General features: G+C 44.0%; 1 protein-coding gene across 3 annotated transcripts in view; it reads right to left on the bottom strand.

Moving 5' to 3' along the window:
• Positions 1-1,877: 1,877 nt before the first annotated feature.
• Positions 1,878-17,942, bottom strand: part of UBE2J2 (ubiquitin conjugating enzyme E2 J2) — a 133,791-nt gene continuing 117,726 nt past the window's right edge. For all 3 annotated transcript variants that reach the window (XM_069241089.1, XM_069241090.1, XM_069241088.1), the window contains exon 7: positions 1,878-3,458. In XM_069241089.1, coding sequence (XP_069097190.1) covers positions 3,174-3,458 — 285 coding nt within the window. In that variant the 3' untranslated portion in view covers positions 1,878-3,173. The remainder of the gene's footprint in view (positions 3,459-17,942) is intronic.

The following is a 17,942-nucleotide window of genomic DNA, read 5'->3' as shown; positions in this document are numbered from 1 at the left end:
CAGTGGCCTGGAGGGACAGACCAACCATGCCCTTATTGCTGGCAAAGGAATATAGTCACTTTCCTGGGTATAGCACATAAAGCAGTGCTGGCAACATGCCAGGTTTTGGAAGACTAATACTGTGACCAGATCACTTTATCTGTGTCATTGAGTGTGAAGCCTACTGGACCTTTTCAGTCAAGTTATGCTGTTTTATGATTGTCCAGAACCTTGCCCCGGCGTCCTCTGCATATGTTGAGTGTGTATATGTAGAGTGTGTAGCACGTGTCCAGTGGTAAGGGTATATGTGTGAGTGAGCCCGAGTATCGAAGCTAGCGGGATTCATATTTGATAGCGCTGGAACAGCACAAGATGGAGGACGAGGACAGCTTTACAAGGCAGTGGTTGCGCGTTGCTTACATTTCTTTGGCTGGCAGGTGGAGATCCAGACAGATGGAGGAGTATGGAGCGAGGGCTACCTTAAAAAAAATCCATAAGTACTTTTGTTAGCAATGGGTCCTGATCAGTAGCCCCTGGGCAGACAGTAATGTGGAGTGGTGGGACTGCAGTTTCTGTTAGGTGAATTTCTAGATCAGGTTTGGCCTTTTATCTATAAATGAATTCTTCTTCAGTTGAGCTTATGAGAGTCAGGTGCAGAAACCTCAGTTGTGCCTGTGTTATGGGTGCTCCAATTTGGAGGCTGCACACTGCTACATGCTGTGAGAAGCATAGCATCATTCTATCAAAAGGCTGAATCTGGGAAGCAGAATGGAAAGGACACCTGAAAGGAGAACCAAACCAAACCAACCAGGTTCTGAAGCATAAAACCATGAATTCCCAAATGTGTATGAAAGTACCTCCCCCCCCCCACCCCCCTCAAGTCTTCTGCAGTTCTAAGTCCTTTAAGGCCAAAGAGGTGAGTAGGCTGCAGAGTACTCAGACTGCTGTTTGACCAAGGCTGGTTTCTTCCTAATAACCCAGGGTGAGGTGACAGCACCTGAAGCCTGCACTTTCTGCTGGAGGAAGTAAAGGTCTGCCTGCCTACTGAGAGATGAGGAGTATGTCTGGTTCTGCAGCAGGGGAGACTTTCCAGGGCAAGAAGTCCAGGGTGTCTTTGGGGCTGTGGAATATCTAGAAGTGGACTGCTGAGAGCAAGCTATAAGTGACTTGCGATGTGGAGAGCCCCTCTGGCCTCTCCTAGCAGAAGCCATTATGTTGCAATCACCTGTTCAGCCAGTCTGAGTGTGTTACTGCCTGAAGACTACGTTGGACTGATTGAGAATACAACTGCTTAACTGGGCTAGTCAGGGATGCCCCTGCTGTACAACACTGGCCTGGCCAGAGTTACTACTCGCCAGGCCAGCTTGGAGCAACACCAGCCATTAGATGACATATGCATGTCCGTGGGTGGCTCTGAGTCCCATGTGCTTGGGCCACTGCACCACAAAGAACGGACTGGATGGCTGTGCACTCAGATATACAGTTGTAGATGTCTCAAGCTGTGGCCCCCGAGGTTGCTATCGCTCACCACAGCTTTCCTACAGAAAGGACAACAAAGTGCCAGATATGCTTCAGAAAGAGTACCACAAACTACTGCATGCCCACTAAACCTTTGGGGAAACTTAGAAACAAAGTGGATTGAGTGCGCACATGACAACAGAGTCTGCATCAGTGTCCGATTCATGCCTTTGCCACTACTAATTGAGACTGGCCACTAAGGGGGCATCCAGCGGGGGTTTAGTGCAGAAGAAGGAATCAGCAGGTGTAGCTCCACTAGGGGTAGCACCCACCAGGGTCACGGACTTGTACCTACAATCGAATAGTGTACTATATAAAACCTGTTAGTGATATAAAAAAATATTTTTCAGAAAAGATAAGCACTGGGCTTGACACTGAAATAATTATGTCTGCTGGTTTATTGTACAGTTCAGAGTTTACACAACCCATCCTACCTCCATGAGAAGACTGACTGCTCACACTCGCTACACTGAAAGTCAAGCGCAGAAGGGGGTCATAGATGCCCAGTTTGCAGAGCCATAGTAGGACAGATTACAGGACACTAGTGGCAAAACTTTCAACCCACACAGTTGGGGCCAACTAGCCCTTGTCAGCCCAGTGTCTCCCCTCCTTCCCCCGAGACAGGGTCTGACTGTTTTTTTTTTTATAATTTAGCTGATAATCATTTTTTGTTACTGCAAAATAAAGCAAAAGCATCTTTGGAGGGTTCCTTATATGTAATTCTCAAATAAAAGCACTACATATCGCTATGCATCTGTCAACCCTATGAGGCGAACAAGGACTTGGAGCATGTTTAAATAATAATCTCTCTAATTGCAGGTTTTCTCCTCTACATTTCTAAACTATATTGTATAGATCTCTGAATGTGCCCCTCGGACTACCTAATTTTATGTTCTGCTGTATGTATTTTTTAACGGATTAGTGAAATCAATAAAAAGATCTGAATAAAAAAAAGTTGGATTCTCTTTGCCTCATCGGTTAAACGTGTGAAAAAAAAAAGTGTAAGACATTTGTATCCCTGAATTAAAAATCAAGGCTCTTGACCTAAAAAGGATAGTCTAGTTAGGTGGTGCATTGTATACAATGGTGAGGATCCCTCATAGTTGATGATATGGCGTTTCACAACAGCCAAGTCAAAAGGCATTATCCTGATTGTACACATAAATAAAACACATTAATATAAAACTTTACGTTTCAGAATTTTAAAATGGTTCTTTAGTTTATAAAAAAAAAAAAAGCCTCATTCACTTTAAAATAAGGTTTCACATAGTCCTGCAAACAGTCTATTTTGAGCAGCAATAATTAGGATCAAGGAGTCCGATGGTTTTCTGATCCCTCAAATATTCAACCACAGACACGCACACTGTAGTTAATATATGACCAATATTTATAAGCTTCAACACAAAATTTTTAAGCCATTGAAACTCCCCCAACCCTCCCCCCCCCAGAAAAAATAAATCAAGCCTGCCTCATTTCTAAAATAAAAATAAGGAAAAAAAATAAAAAATTTAATCCACAAGTCGACCAACGTATTACCTGGATCACAGTCGCACAAATAGTTATTAACCCCAGTGTTAATGTCTGGTGCCCCGAGAGTCCCAACCGTTTTGCCTGCTTGCTGTCCAGAACTATCACTAATTTGGTCTCAGAGTGTGCCTCAACTTCTCCCAGGAGCCTCATTCCTGGGCTATGCTCCTCAGCACGTACTTGACGGTGTAGGCAAAGGCTGCAAAGCCTACAATGACAAATAAGTTCGCTAGGGCACCTCCCAACAGTCCATGATTGCGGTTCGCCTGCTGAAGGCCTGGATGGTTGGCAGCAGCCAAGGGCACATGCCCATTTAGTAGTGCAACACCGTTTTGGCCATGGTGGGCTTCTGTGTCTGGGACCACATCCGGCAGTGGGAGGGTTTGCGGTCGGTTGATCAGGTCTTCTTGTGCTTTTTGTTTTCTTTTGATCTCCTGCAACAGAAAAGAGGTTTACTTGGGCACAATGTATTTGTTACATGCATAAAGGATCGGTCAATTCATAATAAAGGTCGCAGTTTGCACAATATGCCTAGTATGAAATGTAGCAAGTCAAATAGCAAGGCATATGTCTGCAGCAAAATCAAATTTTTTGTATCTTAAGAATGGGAGAAGAGACGGATACTAAGGAACTAGAAGCATGAACAATGACCCCCCCTTCTTCAGAAGAGTGCATTAACAAGTTGTGCCTGTTGGTGACTCTATAATCTGTGCAAGTTACTCGTCAAAGGGCAAAAAGTTTCAATTTAAAAATATTTGTAGACGTATTTTTATTTTTGATTTGAATTCGTCTCTAGCCAAAAACGGTATTGTCATCAGTCTAAATGGGAACTTTTAAAACGAGAGGTCTCATCCTTCTCACCTACTGACACTGACCCTCCTTCCTGGTGCCAATACAATATTATTCCAAGGCTTAGTGTTTTTTTTTTTTTTTTTTTAAGAAAATGCATCTCAAAAGTACTGATCATCAAAAGTAAAGAAATGTTTACAAAATAGACTGGCACTTGACGTCTAAAAAGTTGAAGCATGTTATATGAAAGTGGACATATAAACAGAAATTAAAATCTTCAGTTTTACAGAGGCAGCATAGTTTCTTAATTTGTGGAAGAACTGTTTGTAGGTGCCATCGTAAGGTTGTAACTACGGATAGTCCAAAGCAGACTGAAGAGTTACACTGGCAAACGTATTTATATGCCTCACTTGCCTTCCAGAACTGAAAAGTTCTGTCATTTGGTAACTGATGCAAGGGTGGTACGCTATGAGGTCTGCTCAGTTACAAATTAAGTGCAATAAGAGATGCCTTTTGTTACACTTAATCTCATAGCCTTTGAAAGGCCATAGCCATAAACGCTATCAAAGCTCGATGATTATGCCAATGACCAATACAAGGGCCCAGAAGACTGTACAGCATACCGATTTAAACCCATGTTTGAGGTTTCCTAAAAAACATACTTCAAAATCTTAACGAGGGTCTTTGAGGACTGGGCCTTGGAAGAACATCGAACACACTTATTGAAGACAGTCAAATCTTACTGCTATCTTTCCCCTAGGATCTATTGTGCTAAAACTATAAGTGCATGCAATTTAAGTGTTGGTAAGTGGATTTAAAATCCACATTGTAGTCTGTACACATGAACCTATGATGGCTACAACCTGAATAAAGAATGACATTTCATACAGCCTGTTATCTTTATTAGTTACATTCCATACTATACCTGTATGTACACAGACACATGGAGAGAAAAAAAGAATAAATACTTATAATGGTCAGAAGAAAGGTTATGTATTAGCACCTTTGCTTTTTCAGGTTTCATTTGCACAGTACTTGCGATTAAATTTTTTTTTTTTTTTTTTTAATGTAAGACACTAAAAAGGGGTTAAGAACCTGTCCATTACTTACCTGTACTTATTTGTTGGAGTTTGCAATCAATATTTCTCTAATTCCCATGCTTCTGACTGATCAGCACGTCGTCTGCTCTCATTGGCCACACACTTCGATAGTACTTTTTATATGTGCTATCTTACACTCTATGTCAGTGCATCTGCTGGCTCTCTCCTCCTCGGCACTCTTCCCACATCGTTGCCAGCATCCCCTCACACCCCATGCAACATTTTTAATAATCCATATGCGTCGAGTCATTTTTCCGTGATATCAGAGTCCCTGTCAACATGTCAAATATTTAATTGATATCTAACTTTGTACTGAAGAACAGTTCATAACATCTCACTGAAAGACTAGAACTTCCAGCAGAGTTGCCTAAAAATTGCATGCTTTCCAAAGTCTTCCAATGAATGGTATATTAATTTGCCTGCTTTGCTAATCCTGTCCCAGGGCCCTTTGTTTTACTGTTAATCTTCTACTGACACTATATGTGTGTTGTAGATGGGGATCTTACAGCTCACAATGAGCAGCTGGGATGTATAGATGTGGATAAACAGTCGGTAGCATGCAAGACACTTTCAACCCTAAAATGACTGATTTTAAATAAATGTGAATAATCTGAAATATTTGTAACTGTTTTCTCGGAGTGTGTTTCCCATGTTAATTCCCATAGACTCTTAAGACACACCAGCAGCCCAAACCGCTGGACGAAATTACACCAAATTTGGCAGAAAGGTAGCTTTTGGTTCACAGATGAGTCTTTTTATTTGGAGTAATCTGTTCAGTAGTTTAGGAGAAATTAAAGGAAATCTGAATTTGTATATGAATGGTTGCGGAAAAATTGTGAACACTGCTGATCTCGTGCAGAGATCTGACTGGAGGAGACTCAGCTTTGGTGTGTGGGGGGTGGGGAAAGCAGGGTACTGTTACCCCCCGGCCTTGGTACAGGGGGTCCCACAATGGCTATCCCCCAGGGCTTGAAAAAAAAAAAAAAAAAAAGAAACAACAAAAAAAAAAAACTAATATTTATTCATGGTAAAAACCAAGAAGGTTGTGAACTTAAAAAAAAAAAAATAATAATAATTGCAATCTCCTGCACTTGCTTTTCCATTTAACCTCCTGGGTTGGCCAGGTCCCAGGGGCCTTCATAAAATATAAGAAGGGGCGCATAGATCCCCCTCCCCCTCCCTCTCCCTCTGGCTTGCCATAGATGGCACTAGGGACCCACACCACCCAAGGGCCAACTCCTGCTACCTCCCGAGGTGCCCACCCTCAGGAGGTAGCTGTTGCTTTAGCCAACAGCTCCCACCAAGCAAAAGCAAACATAACTTCACTCTCAGCAAGTGGGAGCTGTCAAACAGCTCCCGCTTGCTGAAAGTAGAGTTTTAATCTTTCTCTGCCTGCAAATATGCGTGCAGGGAAACAGATAAAAACATTGCTCCCACATGAAGGGAGCTGCTATTTAAGGCAGCTCCCTTCTTGCTGGAGCAATGCCGCTCCTCCCCAGGATGTGGTGAGCTGGCTATGACCGCTGGGGCTTTCAGGCTCCCACTGCAGTCCTGTCAATTTGTCTCTCTCTTCCATCCCATAAAGGGAGGAAACATTGTTATTGCAAGCTACTCTTCCTACAAGGCATGAAAGATTCACACTAGCAAGATGTTTGGATGGAAAGTTATACTTACATTTTGATGCACAGCAGTAAAGTGTCACCTCTGGTCTACTAGCAAAGCTCTTGCATTATCAAATCAAATCAGGGTTTGTCTTTTAAAGAGCAACTACTCACACCTGTAAGGGTCTCAAGGCGCTAAAGGGGTTTGTCCTCTGAGCTTCAGTTGAAGAGATCGTTTTTAAGGTCCTTCCTGAATTGAGGTAGCGATGGTGACTGCCTGAGGTGCAGGAAGGTTGACGGTATCCCATGGCAGAGGACAGTTTATCGTGAGGAATATTCCTTGCAATAGAGCATTTAAGTCTTTTTCTCTCATCACCATCTTTAGCTTGAATTTCAGATGTCAGGACACTGCGCAGTAAGGAATCACATGTGTGGCCTAATGGTTAATGTCTCAAACACTCACCCAGAAGGTTGAGGGTTCCAGTCTATGTGTGTCAATTGTCATTTCTTAGCTTTAGATTCTTTTCAACTTCAAAAAAGGAAGGTAGGTACAGAAAGGTGATCTCACACTTTTAACTTGTCAAATATATTTTTCTTCTATTTGTCAGAACATTTCACATTGTAAGTGGTGCGGGGTTGGTTGCCTTTAGGGGTTGGCTGCAACCAAAGGGCATGCACAGCAGTTGTGGGACTAATATATAGTAAATAAAAAAAATAGAAAAACACAAATTAACTGGAGAAAAAAAAAAAATAAAAAAAAAATCATCAAAGGTTACAGGGACGCTACAGTTAGGCTCACGTTTTAAACATACAAACCATAGAAATTAACCTGCAATCAGTAACTAGAACTGTGCCCTAAGATAACTAACTCCTGCCCTCCCCAAGCACTACTAGTTACCCCAGATATTACAGTACTTATGACATTTTTTCATAACATAATTGATATCACAGTAACATTTGCTGTAAATGTATTCATAAAAAACATGTATGGCAGGAGCACAAATTATAGTTACATTAGGGGGCAAGTTATAGGGCTCGATTTAGATCTTGGGGTGTTACTGCCAAGAGGCGTTGGCGACGGGCCTGAGAAGACTGTCAAGGTGGCAGTCTCCCACCCACAGTGTTTAGATGTTACGTCCTGCAGGCATTGTACTGGTGGCGGCTCGGCTATAGACAGGAGGTAAGTCTCACACACACACACACACACACACACAGTCCCTTAGCCATAGGTGCACCCCTGCACTGTACAACACACACACAATTACCAAATGCCAGTCCGACACAACACGACCTGCACATGCCAAGAACACTCACTGACACACATCCATGACAGACCATTCCCACACCATTGACACTGCATCCACACACCACACAATTACAACTACATGCTGAGCTTCATAAACACTCCTACACACCCCAGACCCACACCTCAACCAGCCAATCGCATTGCATACGAGACACACACAACTCTAAGCACAACATGACAGGCACAGGTCCCCTAGCAATGTGCACGCGTAGACTAAATTGACAGGTGTGAATGTTCTGTCACTGTAGTGCTAGCATTAATTTGCCAATGAATACTGGCACCATAATGACAGTTTTGTATATGTGTGATATGTATTGTGTAGCTTGTGTCCCCACCCATGTCTAAACAACTTGTGTCCCCCACACATGCAAGTCACAGTGATTTTAAAACATTTCTGCGATATGTATGTCTCCAGTGGTCCCCACCTCCCACGCAGTGCCCACCCAACCTATCCTGTCAATGCAGTATCCCTACATTGTAGTTAATCACTGGGGCAGATCGTGTTTTCTCTGTGGGTCGGTGGCAGCAGCGAGGACAGGTGTTGTCCAGCTGTGTTTCAGTCGAAGACGGGGTGGGGGAGAAAGGGGAGAAGAGTGGTTAAAGAAAAAAAAAAAAAAAAAAATTAAAAAAACAACAAAAAAAAAAGAATTTCCTCCCTTTTCTCCCCAATCCGCCAACTACGGAGTGGTGGTTGGACCAACACTTTCTTTGGGGATAAGGCACATCTAAATCTGCACAGCGGTTAGGATGGCTGCAGTCCTGCCAGCATCCCCTTTTCTTTTTCTCGTCACTGATCGGCTGACGTTACTTGGCGGAGACAGTGGTTTAAATGCAGTCTTTTTTTGCCTATTGGACTGCCAACATCTAGGTATGGCAGGTGGACCGTCGTAGGGGCGGGAGGATTTACATTCAAAGTCGACAGCAGGAATGTTACCGCCAACATCTAAATCAGACTTATATATATATATATATATATATATATATGGAAAATGTCACTTACCCAGTGTACATCTGTTTGTGGCATGTTGCGCTGCAGATTCACATGCTGTGCACTGTTCCTGCCATCTAGTGTTGGGCTCGGAGTATTACAAGTTGTTTTTCTTCGAAGAAGTCTTTTCGAGTCACGGGACCGAGTGACTCCTCCCTTTCGGCTCCACTGTGCATGAGCAGCGACTCCATCTTAGATTGTTTTCCCCGCATAGGGTGAGGTAGGAGTGGTAGAATGAGGATACTAATGATGTCCATGCAATAAAATAGATATGTATGTACATAGTTTGTGTTAAAGGAATTTTTATTTACATATATATAAAATTTTAATGAAACTTAAACGGCTACAGGCTCCCGGGGAAGTGGGAGGGCGCATGTGAATCTGCAGCGCAACATGCCACAAACAGATGTACACTGGGTAAGTGACATTTTCCATTGGGTGGCATGTGTAGCTGCAGATACACATACTGTGCATAGACTACAAAGCAGTAATCCTCCCCAAAGCGGTGGTCAGCCTGTAGGAGTTGAAGTCGTTTGAAATAATGTTCTTAGTACAGCCTGTCCTACTGTGGCTTGTTGTGTTACCAACACATCTACACAGTAATGTTTGGTAAACGTATGAGGTGCAGACCAAGTGGCTGCCTTACAAATCTCTGTCATAGGTATGTTACCTAGAAAGGCCATTGTTGCTCCTTTCTTTCTAGTGGAGAGAGCCTTTGGTGTAACGGGTAATTCTCTTTTAGCTTTAAGGTAACAGGTTTGTATGCATTTGACTATCCATCTGGCAATGCCCGGTTTGGATATGGGGTTACCAGCATGGGGCTTCTGGAAAGCAACGAACAATTGTTTAGTTTTTCAAAAAGATTTTGTCCTGTATATGTAATATATTAGTGCTGTCTCTATGTCTAATGAATGCAGTGCTCTTTCTGCTACTGATCCTGGCTGTGGAAAGAAGACAGGGAGTTCCACAGTTTGGTTTAAATGAAACAGTGAAATGACTTTTGGTAGAAATCTTTGAATTGTGCGTAGAACCACTTTATGCTTGTGTACCTGTATAAATGGCTCTTCGATAGTGAACGCCTGTATTTCGCTAACTCTTCGTAGTGAAGTGATGGCTATTAGAAATGCTACATTCCAAGTCAAGAATTGGATTTGGCAAGAACGCATGGGTTCAAAAGGTGGGTCCATGAGTCGTGCAAGTACAATATTAAGATTCCACGAGGGTACTGGTGGGGTTCTTGGAGGCATAATCCTTTTTAGTCCTTCCATAAAGGCTTTAATAACTGGGATTCTAAAAAAGTGACTGTGTTTAATCTGCAGGTAAGCAGAGATTTGCAGTGAGATGAATTTTAATAGAAAAAAAGCAAGATTTGCTTTTTGTAGGTGTAGTAAGTAACTTACAATGTTTTGTATGGAGGCATCTAACAGTGTGATCTGGTTTGCTTGGCAGTAGAAAACAAACCTTTTCCATTTATTAGCATAACAATGTCTTGTTGTCGGTTTTCTTGCCTGTTTAATGACTTCCATACACTCATTTGAAAGGTTTAGGTAGCCAAATCTTAAGACCTCAGGAGCCAGATTGCTAGTTTGAGCGATGCTGGTTTGGGGTGTCTGATCTGTTGTTTGTGTTGTGTTAACAGGTCTGGTCTGTTTGGGAGTTTGATGTAGGGTACTACTGAAAAGTCCAACAGTGTGGTGTACCACGGTTGGCGAGCACACGTTGGTGCTATGAGTATTAGTTTGAGTTTGTTTTGCCTCAGTTTGTTGACTAGGAAAGGGCTAAGTGGGAGAGGGGGAAAATCGTAAGCAAATATCCCTGACCAATGGATCCATAGAGCATTGCCCTTGGACTGAGGGTGTGGGTACCTGGATGCGAAGTTTTGGCATCTTGCGTTTTGTTGCAAACAGATCTATGTCTGGTGTCCCCCAGCAGTGGAAGTAATCTTGTAGAATCTGGGGATGTATTCCCCACTCGTGAGTTTGCTGGTGATTGCGACTGAGATTGTCGGCTAACTGATTGTGAATGCCTGGTATATATTGCGCTATCAGACAAATGTTGTTGTGAATTGCCCAATGCCAAATCTTTTGTGCTAGGAGGCATAGTTGGGACGAGTATGTCCCCCCCGGTTTGTTTAGATAGTACATTGTTGTCATATTGTCTGTTTTGTCAAGAATGTGTTTGTAGACTAGAAGGGGTTGAAAAGTCTTTAGTGCTAGGGAGACCGCTAGTAGTTCTAAGTGATTTATGTGTAGTTGTTTTTGTTGATTGTCCCATTGACCTTGTATATTGCGATTGTTGAGGCGTGCTCCCGACCCAATCATGGAAGCGTCTGTTGTAATAATGGCGTGAGGCACTGGGTCTTGAAATGGCCTCCCTTTGTTTAAATTTACAGGGTTCCACCATTGAAGCGAAGAGTGTGTGTGGCAGTCTATGAACACTAGATCCTGAAGTTGACCCTGTGCCTGTGTCCATTGTTTTGCTAGGCACTGTTGTAAGGGCCGCATGTGTAGCCGTGCGTTTGGGACAATAGCGATGCATGAGGACATCATGCCTAGTAGTTTCATCATGAACCTGACTGTGTACTGTTGGTTTGGTTGTATGATTGACACTATAGTTTGAACGATTGAACTCTTTGTGGGCTTGGAGCGGCAATTGCTCTTTGAATGTTGTGTGGCTCCCAAGTATTGTTATTTGGGATGGTTGCAAGTGGGATTTTTGGTAACTTATAGAAAACCCTAGTTTGTGTAGAGTATCTATCACATATTGCGTGTGACTTTGACACTGGTGTTGGCTTTTATTAGCCAATCGTCTAGATATGGGAATACATGCATGTGATGTCTCCTTATATGAGCTGCTACTACAGCGAGGCATTTTGTAAATATTCTGGGAGCTGTTGTTATCCCGAAGGGCAATGCTTTGAATTGGTAATGTTTGCCCTGTATGACAAATCTGAGGTATTTCCTGTGAGATGGATGAATGGGTATGTGGAAATACGCATCATTTAAATCCAGTGTTGCAATGTATTCTCCCTGTTTTAGCAAGGGAACTACGTCTTGTAGTGTGACCATGTGGAAATGATCTGATTTGATGAAGAGGTTTAATGTCCTTAGATCTAAAATTGGTCTTAGTGTTTTGTCTTTTTTGGGAATAAGGAAATATAGTGAATAAATCCCTGTTCCTTTTTGATGGTGAGGTACTAGTTATATGGCTTGTTTTGTTATTAGTGCTTGCACCTCTATTTGTAGGAGGTCTAGATGTTGTGCAGACAGTTTGTGCGTTCTTGGCGGAACATCTGGAGGGAAATGTGTGAACTCTATGCAGTAACCATGTTGGATAATTGATATGTGTCTGTGGTTATGTCTGACCGATGTTTGAGGTATTTTGATAATCTTCCCCCTAATGGTGATGTGTGTTGGGGAAGTGTGACATTGAAGTCACTGTTTGTTGCCGGGGGTCTGCTTGGCAGGCTGAAATTTTCTCCTTGCTCTTGGGAACTGTCCCCTGAATGAACCACGAAACCCCTCCCTCTGGTATTGTGACTGGTAGGTGGGTTTTGTTTGGGAGGTGGATGGCTCGGAGGGTTGCTGTCTAAACCCTCCCCTAAATTGTTGCTTCCTAAATGTCCCCCTACACTGAAGAGCAGAGCGCGCCCATGGCTTTGGCCGTGTCTGTGTCCTTTTTCCAATGGCAGTGTCCACCTCCGGCCCAAATAGTTGCTGCTGGTTGAACGGCATGTTTAACACCGTTTGCTGTATTTCAGTTTTGAATCCTGAACTTCGTAGCCATGCATGCCTCCTGATGGTAACTGCTGTGTTTACTGTTCTTGCTGCTGTATCGGCAGAGTCCAGTGCGGAACGGATCTGGTTGTTGGAGATGGCCTGTCCTTCCTCAACCACCTGGTGAGCCCGTTTTTTGGTATTCTTTTGGTAAATGCTGAATGAGATCATGCATTTCATCCCAATGGGCACTGTCGTAACGGGCAAGGAGGGCCTGTGAGTTGGCGATACGCCATTGGTTGGCAGCTTGCGACGCCACTCTTTTCCCTGCTGCGTCGAATTTGCAGCTTTCTTTATCAGGAGGTGGTGCATCTCCTGATTGCGAATTTGCCCACTTTCTTGCGTCTCCCACTACTACAGAGTCCGGACGGAGCTGCTGTGTAATGAACACAGGGTCCGATAGGGGTAGTTTATATTTTTTCTCCACCCACGGTGTGATGGCCCTTCCCTTGACCGGCTCTTGAAAGACTTGTTGTGCATGCCTAAGCATGCCTGGTAGCATAGGCAGGCTTTGATATGACGCATGCGTGGACGTCAGGGTATTGAAAAGTAAATCATCCTCCAATGGTTCAGAGTGCATAGTGACATTATGGAATGTCGCATCCCTGGCTAGTACTTGTGTATAGGAGGTGCTATCCTCTGGAGGAGATGGCTTTGAGGGATAGCACTCAGGACTGCTGTATGAAACCGGTGGGTCGTATAGGTCCCAGGGACCTGCGTCGTCCTGTGTTTGCACAGTATGTGTGGGTGACTGTGCAGTTGGGGTGCCAAATAGTGACCTTGTCCTTTGTGGCGAATGCAGTGGTGATATTTCTGGTGAGAAATGTGGAGTTGGTGACGCTTCTCTAGCCACCTTTGCCCTTGGCTGATCAGTTTCAGTCTTGGTGTGAAAAGCCAATTTGAGAGGAGGGACAGTTTGAATTTGGATGTGTAATCTTGGTTGACTCTGATCAAATTCCTCCATATCCAGCTCAAACATGTGCCTCTCTTTAAGTTATTTGGAGAGCCCATGTTCTTCTGTGTAAGAAGTCTTTTTCAGCTTCGAACCCGGCTTTTTCGGCACCGAAATACCCATGGTCACGGTTGGTCTCGGCTCCGAAAGGCTCTTTCGAGGCTTATTGGTTTCGACCAGTCGATGTTGACTTTTTTCGACGCCGGTTTCTCGACTCGAGTCGGAAGGCTTCGGCGCGATCTGGACCTTTTTCGGGGCCGAAGATGTTAACTTGGTGACCGCTCTTCTTGTGGGTCGAGCCATGGCCTCCAGGCAGTGGCGTTCCCGAGGCGTTCTGTTTTTTTGACTGAGTTTGGGGTTGGGTCAGGACAGGCGTACTCCTTTTTGGCCCGCTGTCGGTCTCTGTCGGAGTCGTCTGATTCCGATCCCTGGATAGAGATAGCCATCTCCTCTTCTACGTCGAGGTGTTGTGTCGATGCCATCTGTAAGCGCCTCGCCCGCCGATCTCTCAAGGTCTTCTTCGACCGAAAAGCCTTGCAGGACTCACAGGTATACTCTCTGTGCTCCAGTGACAAACACAGATTACAGACCCGATGCAGGTCTGTATAAGGATACTTGGCGTGGTACCTCGGACAGAAACGGAAGGGGGTCCGGTCCATGAGGCTTCGACGACTGGTGTGGTCGGGCCGACCATGCCTCGGCTGAGTGCAGAAGCCCCAAAGGGCCACCGAAGCGGTTGTCTCGTCGGTGCCGATGTATCTTATAGGAAACCGGTCCCGAACGCAACAATGCCAACGGATTTTCGATGTTTTTTTTTTTTTTTACTTTCCCGATTCGAATCACGGAGTGAAGAGGAACACATCCGAACCCGATGGCGGAAAGAAAACAATCTAAGATGGAGTCGTTGCCCATGCGCAATGGAGCCGAAAGGGAGGAGTCACTCTGTCCCGTGGCTCGAAAAGACTTCTTTGAAGAAAAACAACTTGTAACACTCCGAGCCCAACACTAAATGGCAGGAACAGTGCACAGCATGTGTATCTGCCGCTACACATGCCATCGAACATATATATATATATATATTTTTTTTTCCACATAAAAAAAAAAGAAAAGGTTACAGGAACATTAAAGATAGGTTCTGAATTTACTCGCACGAAACCAGAAAAATTCAGCAGTTATTGACAGAGTTATTTCAAGTAACTATAACACACGTCCTAAGGTAACTAACTCACGCCTCCATCCCAGTCACAGATTTTTCTTCAATAATTTGACTCCTAATGTTCCATTGATATTTTATTGACATTATAAAAGTTGTAATGAGTGCTGTAATATCTGGGGTAATTAGCAGTGTATGGCAAGGGCGCAAGTTATAGTTACCTTAGGTCGCGAGTTATAGTTACTTGAAATAACCAACTCCTGAATTTCTCTGGTTTTGTGCTAGTAAATTCAGAACCTAACTAGGACGTCCCTGTAAACTTTGTTTTTTTCAGTCAATGTCTATGTTTTTTTAACAGAGTAATTTTCATTACTATACATTAATCCAACAACCGCCGCCCAAGCCCTTTGATCATGCACAGCAGAAATTAGCCACAAGACCTGGCCTGTGACTTGGTACTGCGCCCAATCCCCTAAATCAGTGGTTCCCAACCTTTTGACTTCTGTGGATCCCTACTTTATCAATAATGGAACTCAGGGACCCCCACTGAATCATTATTGGAATCCAGGGACCCACCACTGAGTCATTACTGAAAGCAGGGGACCTAATCGGTTAAAATTATTCATTTTTCTAAGCAGTCGCGGACCCCCAGGGGTCCCTGGACCACAGGTTGGGAACCACTGCCCTAAATCAATTCAACCCTTCATGGCCTTTGGCCATGCACACCGGGAGTTGGCCGCAGGGCATGTCTCTCTGGGTGTAAGAATTGGTGTGAGAGGGTGTCTCTGGGTGTTACAGTGGCTGTGAGTGTGTCTGGGGGTGTGAGAGGGTCTATGTGGGTGTGAGAGTGTCTGATTGCTCTCTAACAGATGAAAGATGCATTCACTTGTACAAAGGGTTTCACATTGTTTTTCAATATGGAATCCCAGAGTAAACACACTTGATTTGCGTTTGCCAAGCCCAGCAGTTAGGATCATTTGTCATTTCCAGAAGTGAGGCTTCAACTGGCACGCCTGCTACGTTTATATTTGTAAGAGCTTCCTGTTGAGGTTTAATATCTGTGAAATGGACATCATGGCCAGAACGGAAGCTCACCTGCTCGTTTATCCAACAATAGTCCACGGTTTTACACAAAATGTCTATCCAACTGGAGCACTTTCTACTGGTTAATAAGTGAGTACTACCTGACTGGGTGAATGGACAGTGCGGGGACTGGGGGCCGCGTGCATGTCTGTGAGCAGGGAAACATAGGAAACCTCTGATGACAGCAAGCCAGAGACCCTCCCTTTAAATAGAATCAATTGCCCCGGGGAGGTAGCGGTCCACGGGGTTGTGAGGGCTTGGGTGGGAAGGGGAGTGTGGGCTCCCCTGCATACCTTTCAGATGTAGCCCTGGGGATGAGGTGGTGCTCCATAGGGCCCCAATAAATATAAGCCCAGTGGAGGTGGTGGTCCCGGAGCATAAAAATGCCCGGGGGGGGGGATAATTCACCCCTGCCTTTATTTTTCATAAGCCCCCTTGATCTGGCCCATCCAGGGGCTTTATTGAAACAAACGCGGGAGACCACACTTGTACTCTACCACAGATTTGCGACCCCACTCCAAATTCTCTGCAACATTTTTTTTTTCTTTTAAGTGCTTTTTTTTTTTTTTTTCTGAAGCAGTGTCCCAAGATGCCTGCCAATACTTCCTGGCTGAAGTGCTGGCAGCCAATCAGATCTCTGCATATGCCTGCACAAGCTCGCTATGATTAATGAAGTAGTCGTGGCCACAGACATACACATTTGGATTACCTTAAATTCCTCGACAACTACTTAACAGATTTACACCAAATAACAAAAAGCATAATCTGCATACCGACTGTCCCTCGTAGATCGCCTGGAGAGTGTAGTATGTGAAGAAAACTGGGGCTCATTCAGGTGGTAATCTTCTTGCAGCAAATACTGCTGCAATGTTCTGTAATTCTAATCTTCACCATACGGGCTGTCATGCCTATATGGCGTTTGTTGCATAGAGAGTTTTTGGAGTTACATTTAGTGTGCGACTTCTGTGTCCATATGTACACATCGTCAAGCTGAATGACTAGATTGTATGGGGGAGAATAAAGACTGGACATGACCCACAGGGAAAATGTCATGTAAAAGGAGGTAATCCCCACAGTTTCTATGGAATGTGTCTGGTAGCTGTCCATGGTCTCGTACGTGCAATCATGTCCCCAATGTTGTTAGTACACCTGAAAGCAAAATGTGGAAGAGCAAGAGTAAGTGACCCTGATCCTAGTATTGCCCATTGTCTGCTGATTTTCTCTATTTTGTTGGATACTGGAGTAAAAGATGCCACACATCAGGATATCATCCTGTGCACGGATGTGCGATTCCAACAGTCCTGTTATTTCTGGCCCTCTTGCGAGCCTGCTTGACAGTGTGATGGATACTGTTGTGCCTCTAAATTGGTAGTCAAGAGTAGAGCATGTTAGTCAAAGTCACTGGAGGAGCTGCAATTACAGTGAAGCTCCAGAAACTGCTCTCAAGGTAGGTTGTCTCTCAGATGTTTGGGGTAGTGACTATTGTATCGTAGTAGGCTATTACAGTCTGTTGGTTTTCTGTATGTGCTGGAGTGCAATTGTCCCCCACTCCCCCCCTTCGAAGGAGATCAGTAGATCAAGGAAAGGGATTTTTCAGTTGAAATGGTTTTAGTGAATTTCAGAAAGGGTTTAAGATCTTAACCCATGCACAGACGTTTTCGGAAGTATCACTACCACCCTGCCAGAGTATGAGTATATCATCAATGTATCGACCCCATACTATGATATGGGCCGAAAAAGGCTTGTCATTGCAAACGATCATCTCTTTTTCAAAATTGGCCTTGGCCAGGCATGCCAGGCTTGGGGCAAATGCGCTGCCCATAGAAGTACCTGGTCTCTGATGGTATAGTTGGTCATAAAATTGAAAAAAGTTCTCTTTTAACACAAGAGTGGAACATTCCAAAATGAAATTTACTGGAGTTGGTGACATCCAAAACTCTGACAGACGAGTGCTCACTAACACTTACAAGTTGGCATCTTGCGGGATTTTGGTGTAAAGAGCCTGTATGTCCAGGGTGACTAAAAGGTTGATCTGGCCCATATCATTAACTTCCTCAATAAGGTTCAGCACATCCCTGGTGTCTTTAAGAAGAGAAGGAATCTTGGGGCTGTAAAACATGGACACAAAACGTCAATAGGGGCTCAAGTAAAGACCCTATTCCTTGACACA

This window comes from Pleurodeles waltl, chromosome 6 (genome assembly GCF_031143425.1).
Source record: "Pleurodeles waltl isolate 20211129_DDA chromosome 6, aPleWal1.hap1.20221129, whole genome shotgun sequence".
Classification (NCBI taxonomy): domain Eukaryota; kingdom Metazoa; phylum Chordata; class Amphibia; order Caudata; family Salamandridae; genus Pleurodeles; species Pleurodeles waltl.
The sequence above is the reverse complement of the archived record's forward strand: the minus strand, read 5'-3'. Positions and strand labels throughout refer to the sequence as shown.